Raw genomic sequence first — 10,370 nt, 5'->3', positions numbered from 1 at the left:
ATTAAGGAACCATTATCCTTTTTTTTCTACTTTAAGTTTCAGTTTTTGATTCCTCAACTACAGGCAGTTGGCTTGATTAGAAGTGGAATGCAGGAGTAAATCCAGAAGTATAGATAAGCTTCAGATGTACAAAGATTCAGGAGATTTAACAGCCTCTGGAGCCTACAGGTCAGCGGGGGGTGGGGGCATTATTAGCCTTGAGTATGTTGATGAAGTAATAAACTACTGCTGCACACAATCCACTTTTTAAAATTCACAACCGTCCTTGTCAACTTTATTATGTATCAGTTACAAAAGAAAAAAACAAATGAAATCAATCTTCCTAATAAGAAATATACATAAGACTTCCAGATGTTCACAGTTTAAGAAGCCAAACAATACTACTCGTTTTTACATGAGGCTAAAAGAATCAGTGATAAAGGTTGTAGTTAATCAACATTTAGACTTGAAGTACAAAAATAAATTAAATAAGGGTAAAAAAAAAACCCTTATGCAATAAAATCTGGTATAAACAAAGTTAATGAAAAAGAAATGCTCTTAACTTGTGTTGTGGTTTTTGCTTTGAGCTTTGAAAAATTAAAAACAGTATTTGTTCTCTGAAACATCCACATAATACTGAGGTCAAGATGTTTTAATAGCCAAATACAAGCCTTGTGCACTGCTCTCAGTTTTTTGTTTAATTATTTCTGGCTGTCCTTTTCTTCCTTAGCAATCCTCTTTGTCACTCCACTGAAATATTTCTCCCGAAAGGAATTGTGACTTTTGTATGGCAGATACTGGCTATCCATGATGTGAGAACAGCGGTCTTCATCCTGCATGGTATTAAGACAGAGATTAGACATCTACTATATATACTGCCACAGTTTGATTCCAAGATATTTTTTCAAGTGACTTCATGTAGATCTCAACCCACTTAACTAAATGATCAACAAAAATATGTCTATGGCTTGATCCTCAGAATTGCTTCAGCAGCAAACAACTATTTAGGACAGAAAAACTTCTTGTTATATCAGAAAGGTCACAATGTCTCCCACTTGCACTGCCGCCACATAACTTGTTTTAGGATTGAAGTGCAAGATCTTGTGTTGCAAACCCAAAAAAGGAAGCCCTGATCTTGGTTTTTTGTGGGTTTTTCTTCTTTTTTGTGAGGGAGTAGACTGTTTGTGCAGGCTCCCTCTAGGGATGAAAAGAAGGGTATCACCATCACCTTAACATTTCTATAGCACCTTTGAGCGTTCAAAGGATATCCCCGCCCCAGGAGGTCTGTCTTGACCAGTCTTACACTGCTGAATAAAGCCTTTACTTTTCAGGCAAGCTTTCAAAATGGGTTAAATTTTGTCTTTGTTTATTGACTTAAAAAAAACAAAAAAAAACCCAACTTATTTTAATGTCTGAGTTGATTGTGGGCTCTGTTTTGTTTGTTGCTTCCTTGTGCTGTTAATAGATTTTATTACATACTAGTATTTTTAAGCCCGTTAAAATAACGGGCGCTAGTTGGGTTCATGAAACCGGGGGGGCCGCCTACTGTTGGCCGCAGCAGCAGCAGCAGCAGAGCCCCGCCGGAGGGAGGCAGCGGCGGCCGCCGCGAAGAAGCCCCTTGAGGGCTGCCCCCGGAGGAGGAGGAGTGAGGAGGAGGAGCGGGGCAGGCGGGCGCAGGGCCACTTCCCCGGGGACGGCGGTGATGGCCAGGCGCCCAGAGCAGCAGCAGCAACCACGGCTCGCCCTGCTGAGCTGCTGCCTGCGCCTCCCTCCCTGGGCTGGGCGTGAGGAGGAGCTGCAGCAGCAGCAGCAGCAGCTGCTGCTGCTGCTGCTGCCAGGGGCGGGTGGGCGGAGGTCTTCTCCTCCGGGAGCCGCCGGTCCCCGCTTCTGCCTGCCGGCACTCGGCAGGCTGCCGGCGGCTCTTCCCGGAGGGACGGCGACACCGTCCTGGGAACCACCCGAGGGCCGGCTGCTGCCAAGCAGGAGGAGGAGGAGGCGGCGGCTCCACGCAAGATCCCCCCCCCGCCCGTCCGGCTGCCGCTGCCGCTCCCCTGGAGCCGCCCCCCCGCCAACATGGCTTTGCAGCCTCCAGCCAGCCAGACCGCCCAAGGGACAGTCGCTGCCCCTGTTCTTTTCGGCAGGCGGGCCAGAGCCGCCACCGCCGCCTCTCCTATCCCTGCAGTCGGGCTGGACCCTCTGCCGCCGCCTCTGCCCTCCCAGTGGCCGCCTCTGGCCTTTCCGCGGCCGGGTGAACAACCAGCCAACATGGCCGCCTGGTGCCGGCAGCCATGTCTCCCTCGGCCGTTCTGGGCATGCGCTCCGCACATGCCCAGAACAGCTGAGGGAGACACGGGCGCAGACACTGGAAGACACGGGCGCACGCCCAGGGACTTTATTATAGAGGATGCTACTAAATGTTTCCACTCTTTTGGAAGCACAGATTGCAAATAAACAAATAGAAAGTGGAAAGTAGAGGCTGAGAGAGTGGCTTGCTTAAGGCCACCTAGTGAGTTCCCTAGGTGGCCGAGATACCAGATTCAAACTAGGGCAGAAGTTCCCAACCTCGGGTTCCCAGGTGTTGTTGGACTACAACTCCCATTGTCCCCAGTGCCAATGACTGAAGGGATGATGGGAATTGTAGTTCAACATTTGGGGACTCAAGGTTGGAAACCCCTGAATTAGACACTTACTGATTCAGAAGTCAGTCTCCTGAGATTTAGTTGGCTGTTATCTTCCTGGATAGACAATTAAAACTCTGCTAAGACAGGTCTGGGTCTCCAGTCCAAGGCTGTTCATCATGGGATAGAAATAACAACTACAGGTCCAGGGCCTCTTAAACCACTCATTTCCTTTGCTATCCAGAAAGTGGGGGATTATCACTTATGCATAGTTGGCAAGATGACACTAATGCAGCACTTGTCTGGTTCATTGGTATTAACAAAGTTTTAGCAAGCAAAGTAGTAGTTTATTTTCTAGTCTTTTGATTGCATTAATATGCAGGCACTTCTTGTATACACACTCCAAAATTAAGGAACTGATTATTTTGGCAATAGCAGGCTGACAATCAATCATTCTAATGCTTTTGGAAAGCAGTTTTGAGACAATGCCTAAAAGTGAGGAAATGATTATCTTCCTTTCACTCCAACATCCATCCTCTATTCTTTTATTAACTATGAGCTGAAACTCGTACAAGTCAGCTTCACTAGTAAGCCAAGATTTATATGCACTTAAATTTGACAGAACTATGGGTATATAATGCAAACAGAACAGCAGCAACAAAAACCCAACCCCTCCACTACATAAAAAATTCCTATTTTAAACAGCGTGGTGCAGTGGGGAAATGCTTGACTAACAAGCAGAAGGTTGCCAGTTCAAATCCCCACTGGCACTATATTGGGCAGCAGCAATATAGAAGCCCAGCAGAGAGGGAAAGGGAGAGTCCATCTACCTCCCACCCAGTGCTGCCTGGAGTGAGAGACCAGGTGGGTGCTGGGGTTCCTTCTGCTGTTGCCTGCCTTTGCTTCTCCTGTGAGGCTGCAGCCTCAGGTTAACATCTGCGGGAAGTGTGGGCAGGATTGGGACCAGTCCCTGAGTGACTCAGCTGTTCCTCGGGTCACCTGCTCAGTTTTGGGCTTTATATTTATATTGATTGATTGATTGATTGATTGATTGATTGATTGTTGAATTTATATACCGCCTTTCATTAAAAACAATCTCAAGGCGGTTTACAACAGTTAAATAAAACATACAATAAAATGACAATAAGAATATTAAGCTAAAAATATAAAAACAAACCAAATTTAAAATCTATAAAATACAAGCATAAAAACTATAAACAGGTAAAAACACACGGAAGCAGCAATAAAAACAATCATGTAAAAGCCTGAATAAAAAGCCAAGGTTTAACAAGCTTTCAAAAAACTGTGATGGAGTCTGAGGAGCGAATGGCCACTGGGAGAGCATTCCAAAGTCTGGGGGCAGCAACAGAGAAGGCCCTGTCCCAAGTGCACAACAGCCAAGCCTCCCTCAATGTCAGCACTCAGAGCAGAGCCCCCTGAGATGACCTTGTCAAGCAGGCAGCAAACCTTGGATGCAGGCGGTCGCTCAGATACCCCAGGCCCAAACCGTTAAGGGCTTTAAAGGTCAAAACCAGCACCTTGAATTGGACCCAGAAACAAACTGGCAGCCAGTGCAACTCTTTCAGAATGGGTGTGATGTGCTCCCATCAGGCAGCTCCGGATAAAACCCTAGCTGCCACGTTTTGCACTAGCTGCAGTTTCCGGATATTCTTCAAGGGCAGCCCCACATAGAGCGTGTTACAGTAATCCAGCCGTGACGTGACTAAGGCGTGGGTAACTGTGGCCAGATCTGCCTTCTCGAGAAAGGGATGCAGGTGGTGCACTAGCCAAAGCCGTGCAAAGGCACTCCTGGCCACCGCCTCCACCTGAGCTTTCAAAAGCAGAGCCAGGTCCAGTAGTACCTCCAGGCTGCGTACTTGTTCCTTCAAGGGGAGTGCAACCCCATCCAGAACCGGTAAAATCTCCTCATCCCAATTGGCTCTCCTACAATAGGAAGGAATAGGAGCCTATAGGAAGGCTCCCTGTGGAGGCAGGCTTGCTACCAGAGACACCAAAGGGGGTCGCCCCTTTGGGGGAGCCACTTCGGGGGAGAACGAGCACGAGGGCTAGGGGGCTTCTGGTTAATTAGTTTTAATCTGCTTTAGACTTGGGTTGAAGTTGCTGCAATTTGTTTGGGTTCATCTGGAGATGGGGGGACAGGGGGCATAGTCGCTGACTATGGTGCAGCTATCCCAGTGGTGGTGGGGAATAGAAGAAGTAACGTTGGCAGGTCAGCGGGCCGTTCCAGGGGAAGGGTAGTCAGAAATTGAATAGATGTCTCCCCTTCCGGCTGTTCTGCCAGCTCTTTGACCTCGGGGAGCACTGCCAACAACCCACATAGCTTTGCCCTGCTCCTCTATAATGCCAGGTCGGTACAAAATGAATCTGAACTCATCCATAATTTGATCATGGATGAAGGGGCCGACCTGGTATGTATTACCGAGACTTGGTTGGGGGAGGCTAGTGGTCCATTTTGGTCTCAGCCTCTTCCTCCAGGATATTCTGTAGAGGAGCAGGTGAGGGGATGTGGGTGTGGAGGTGGGGTGGTGGTGGTCTATAAGGATAACATCTCCATTACCAAGGTCCCTGTCAGGGTATTGGACCATATTGAATGTGTGTACTTGAGTTTGTGGACCAGGGATAGATTGGGACTTCTGTTGGTGTACCAATCGCCCCGCTGCTCAGTGGAATCCCTTACTGAGCTCATGGACTTGGTCGCAGAACTCACGTTGGAGTCTCTCAGACTCTTGGTGCTGGGGGACTTCAATGTTCATTTTGGGACCAATCTGTCCAGCGTAGCTCAGGAGTTCATAGCGGCCATGACAACTATGGGCCTATCCCAAGTGGTCTCTGGACTGACGCATATTGCAGATCACACGCTTGATTTGGTATTTTACTCTGATCAGGGTGGTGTTTCGTGGGTGGGGAGTCCTGTGATTTCCCCATTGTCATGGACAGACCACCATCTGGTTAAGGTTGGACTTACAACCACTTCCCACCTCCGCAGGGGCAAGGGGACCATTAGAATGGTCCACCTGAAGACGTTATTGGATCCACTAAGATTCCAAGAAGCCTTGGAGGAATTTAATGTTGGCTTTGCTGGTGATCCTGTTGATGCCCTGGTTGAGAATTGGAACAACTTGCTCACCAGGGCAGTACACACGATTGCTCCCAAGCGTCCCCTCCGACCCGCTTCAAATTTGGCCCCTTGGTATACGGAAGATCTATGGGGACTGAAATGGCAAGGTAGGCGACTGGAGCGCAAGTGGAAGAAGACTGAACTTGAATCTGACAGATTGTGACATAGAGCACATCTAAAGATCTATGCTCAGGCAGTACATATGGCAAAGAGGCAGTTCTTTTCTGCCCGTATTGCCTCTGCAAATTCACATCCAGCGCAGGTGTTCAGGGTTGTGAGGGGATTAGTATCTGCCTCCCCTCCCTTGAACCAGAATTTGGAGTCATCAGTTACCCGCTGTGATATGTTTAAAGAGTTTTTCGCAGATAAAATCTCTCGGATTTGGGCCGACCTAGATGGAGACGCCACAATTAATTTGATGTCTGAGCTGGAGGTACCCAACAACTCCTCTTATGTGATTCGACTGGATCGGTTTCAGTCTGTGACTCCCGAGGATGTGGACAAGCTGCTTGGAGCGGTGAGGCCTACCACTTGTTCTCTTGACCCTTGTCCAACATGGCTTGTTCAGTCTAACATGGAGGCTGTTGTAGGCAGCCTGGTGGAAATCATAAATGCTTCTCTGAGGGAGGGCAGGATGCCTCCATGTATTAAGGAGGCAATCTCTAGACCTATTCTAAAGAAGCCTGCATTAGATCCCTCAGAGTTGAGCAATTATAGGCCTGTTTCCAATCTCCCATGGCTGGGCAAGGTAACTGAGAGGGTGGTGGACTCTCAGCTCCAGGCGGTCTTGGAGGAAACTGACTATCTAGACCCATTTCAAACTGGTTTTCGGGCGGACTATGGGGTGGAGACTGCCTTGGTCGGCCTGATGGATGATCTCCAATTGGGAATTGACAGAGGAAGTATGACTCTGTTGGTCCTTTTGGATCTCTCGGCGGCTTTCGATACTATCAACCATAGTACCCTTCTGGAACGTCTGAGAGTGTTGGGGGTGGGAGGCACTGTTTTACAGTAGTTCTGCTCCTGCCTCTCGGACAGATTCCAGATGGTGTCGATTGGAGATTGTTGCTCTTCAAAATCTGAGCTTAAGTATGGTGTTCCTCAAGGCTCCATACTTTCTCCAGTGCTTTTTAACATCTACATGAAACCGCTGGGAGAGATCACCAGGGGATTTGGAGCCGGGTGTTACCAGTATGCTGATGACACCAAGATCTACTTCTCCATGTCAACTTCTTCAGGAGTTGGCATATCCTCCCTAAATGCCTGCCTGGAAGCAGTAATGGGCTGGACGAGGGAGGATAAACTGAAGCTGAATCCAGATAAGACAGAGGTACTTATTGTGTGGGGTCAGAACTCTAGAGGTGATTTTGATCTAGATGGGGTCAACTTCCTCAAAAGGAACAGGTTCGCAGTCTGGGAGTACTTCTGGATTCACACCTCTCCCTGGTTTTTCAGGTTGAGGCGGTGGCCAGGGGTGCTTTCTATCAGCTTCGGCTGATACGCCCACTGTGCCTGTTTCTCGAGATCAATGACCTCAAAACAGTGGTACATCTGTTGGTGACCTCCAGACTTGACTTTAGTAATGCGCTCTACGTGGGGCTGCCTTTGTACGTAGTCCAGAAACTTCCGTTGGTTCAGAACGCGGCAGCCAGGTTGGTCCCTGGGTCATCTCGGAGAGACCATGTTACTCCTTTACTGATGGAGTTACACTGGCTGCCAATAGGTTCCCGGACAAAATACAAAGTGCTAGTTATAACTTACAAAGCCCTAAACAGCTTAGGCCCTGGGTATCTAAGAGAGCGTCTTATTCATTATGAGCCCCACCGCCCATTGAGGTCATCTGAGGAGGTTCCTCTCCAGTTACCGCCAACTCGTTTGGTGGCTACACAGAGACAGGCCTTCTTGGTCGTTGCTCCGAGATTGTGGAATGTGCTCCCTGCTGAGACACGGCCTCCCCATCTCTGGCAATTTAAAAAAAACACCTGAAATCTTTTCACCCAAGCTTTCTCAGCTTCCTAAATATTGGGGGTTTTAATATCTGGTTTATTTTAAAATTAAAAACCCGATTTGGGGATCTGAATCACTGTAATTGTTTAATTGTTGTTTTTAAATGTTTTTAAATTGTTAATTGTTATATTATTTTTTAATTTGTTTTAGCTCTTTACTGTTTTAGTGGTTTGTTTTAATTGTAAACCACCCTGAGCCATTTTGGAAGGGTAGTATACAAATCCAATCCAATCCAATCCAATCCAATCAATCAATAAAAATATAGGAAGATGCTGAAAGGCATCATCTCATACTGTGCAGGAGGAGACAATGGTAAACCCTTCCTGTATACTACCAAAGAAAACCACAGGGCTCTGTGGGCACCAGGAGTCGAAATCGACTTGACGGCACACTTTACCTTACTTTTTAGTTTCCAAATCCAAACCACTGAGATATCTAGGTAACTAAACTGACATAAATAACTGTAACTGATGTACTGCTAGGATACCACACATTTATTTTCTCAGAAAACAATACATATTATTAAAAATTCAAAGTTGAATTTTAATTTTCTCTCACTCTGCTTTTTAAACAATACACACTGTAAAAAATGCTACTGCTCCCCCACATTCCAGCACAGGCCATTTGTTACAAATGGAGTTTCACATCTCAGTTTTCATCACATTCTCCTGCAATTTATATTCAAATCAGAATGTTTAAAATGACAGGGATTATGATTATTATTACTATTATTATTAATTCGATTTCTATACCGCCATTCCAAAAATGGCTCAGGGCGGTTTACACAGAGAAATAATAAATAAATAAGATGGCTCCCTGTCCCCAGATGGCTCACATTCTAAAAAGAAACACAAGATAGACACCAGCAACAGTCACTGGAGGTACTGTGCTAGGGGTGGATAGTGCCAGTTACTCTAGTTATTAGAGTTACTGTTGACAAAAATGAAAGTTGTCATTTAAAGAATTAATACTCCAGGGTTTATAAATACAATATTAAAAACGTATCGTATGCTAGGATATATGCTATAGAACATTTTTCTTCTTTAACTGTTCATGAACTCAAGCTGCACAGAAATACAAAGTCCACTAAGGAAATATGTAAAATACATAAACACACACACATCTCTAGGCATTACATCTCACATGCTTGTGAATCTGATTTTTGAACAACTCGTACGTTGAGTTGTTAGAGACAGCAGAAGAAAGATTATGTGGGTAAATCCTTGAGAGAATGCAGAACGTAAAGGAAACTTAACCTGCCAGTCAAACATTCTTAAGATAAGATTACTGTGTGTTTGCTGCCATAATAATAGGGTCTCATATGCTGAGCTGTGCTGAGATCTCAGAATTTGATCAATCAACATGGATACAATTTTCAAGTAAAATACAGACACATCCTGCCATTTAAAAATTTCTTTCTCAATCTCATATTCACAGGCTGGTAGATGTTAGCCAAAAATGCTTAGAGTAATGTACACTAAATATTGCTCTAGCACAAGATTACAAAATGCAACAAAGGGGTTTCAGGCAGATGTGCCAGTAAAAATGTGTATAAGGAGCAGAATATGTATGCCAAAAATGTTTGTATGGGGCTTGCATGTAGTATAAATAAGTTCTGATATTTATTTATTCCTGACACTGAGCATGTTAAGAATTTAATATGCCTGCTTAGTTCATATGATTTCTGTTCATGGGCAGGCAAGGAATATTCTTCTCTGCACTACATATGGCTCACCTGCATTTTGAGATGATATCTAAAAGTAAGCCAAAGTAGGCACTATTCATCCAGCAGTATAGGCACTTTGTTAAAAGTATCATATCATGACTGGAAACAGAAGACTTCTGCGCACCCTCTGGGCACTCACTGAAGCTTTCTGGATTTACTGTTGCAATTGCAGATCCTCACAATAGATCAGCAGCCTTTCCAAAAGGACTCCCTGAGATTTTGCTGTGGTTTTTGGAAGGAGAATATTGAGGTGGAATAGGAAAGTCTTGGAGTGTTGCTCTCTAGATCACATGACAGAGCATGTCTTTAAAAACTCATCAGTGGCTTTCTATGTTTATTGAACTAACTGAGATTGTTCCGTGACTAATAATTCAATTTGATACATATTTATTTATTTAAATCATTTATTAGTACCTTTTCTACCAAAAGTAGGCATATTTACAGGTGAAACTCGGAAAATTAGAATATCATGCAAAAGTCCATTAATTTCGGACCTCTGAAAAGTATAAGCATGCATATGTATTCAGTACTTGGTTTGGGCCCCTTTTGCAGCAGTTACTGCCTCAATGTGGCGTGGCATGGATGCTATCAGCCTGTGGCACTGATGAGGTATTATGGAAGACCAGGATGCTTCATTAGCAGCCTTCAGCAATTCTGCATTGTTTGGTCTCATGTCTCTCATCCTTCTCTCGGCAATGCCCCATAGATTCTCTATGGGGTCAGGTCAGGCGAGTTTGCTGGCCAGTCAAGCACAGTACACTGTATACTTTTCAGAGGTCCGATATTGTTCTATTCTACAATCCTTGTCTTCTTGGTTCCATGTAATATTCTAATTTTCTGGGATTGTGGATTTGGGGTTTTCATGAGCTGTACGCCATGATCATCACAATTATAACAAATT

The 10,370-nt window shown here is 45.3% G+C and overlaps 1 protein-coding gene across 3 annotated transcripts in view; it reads right to left on the bottom strand.

Moving 5' to 3' along the window:
* Positions 1-240: 240 nt before the first annotated feature.
* TRMT11 (tRNA methyltransferase 11 homolog) overlaps positions 241-10,370 on the bottom strand; it is a 36,514-nt gene continuing 26,384 nt past the window's right edge. For all 3 annotated transcript variants that reach the window (XM_053285286.1, XM_053285301.1, XM_053285291.1), the window contains one exon: positions 241-812. In XM_053285286.1, the coding sequence (XP_053141261.1) occupies positions 681-812 (132 nt within the window). In that variant the 3' untranslated portion in view covers positions 241-680. The remainder of the gene's footprint in view (positions 813-10,370) is intronic.

This window comes from Hemicordylus capensis, chromosome 1 (assembly GCF_027244095.1).
Source record: "Hemicordylus capensis ecotype Gifberg chromosome 1, rHemCap1.1.pri, whole genome shotgun sequence".
Taxonomy (NCBI): domain Eukaryota; kingdom Metazoa; phylum Chordata; class Lepidosauria; order Squamata; family Cordylidae; genus Hemicordylus; species Hemicordylus capensis.
This window is presented reverse-complemented; position numbering and strand designations above follow the sequence as displayed.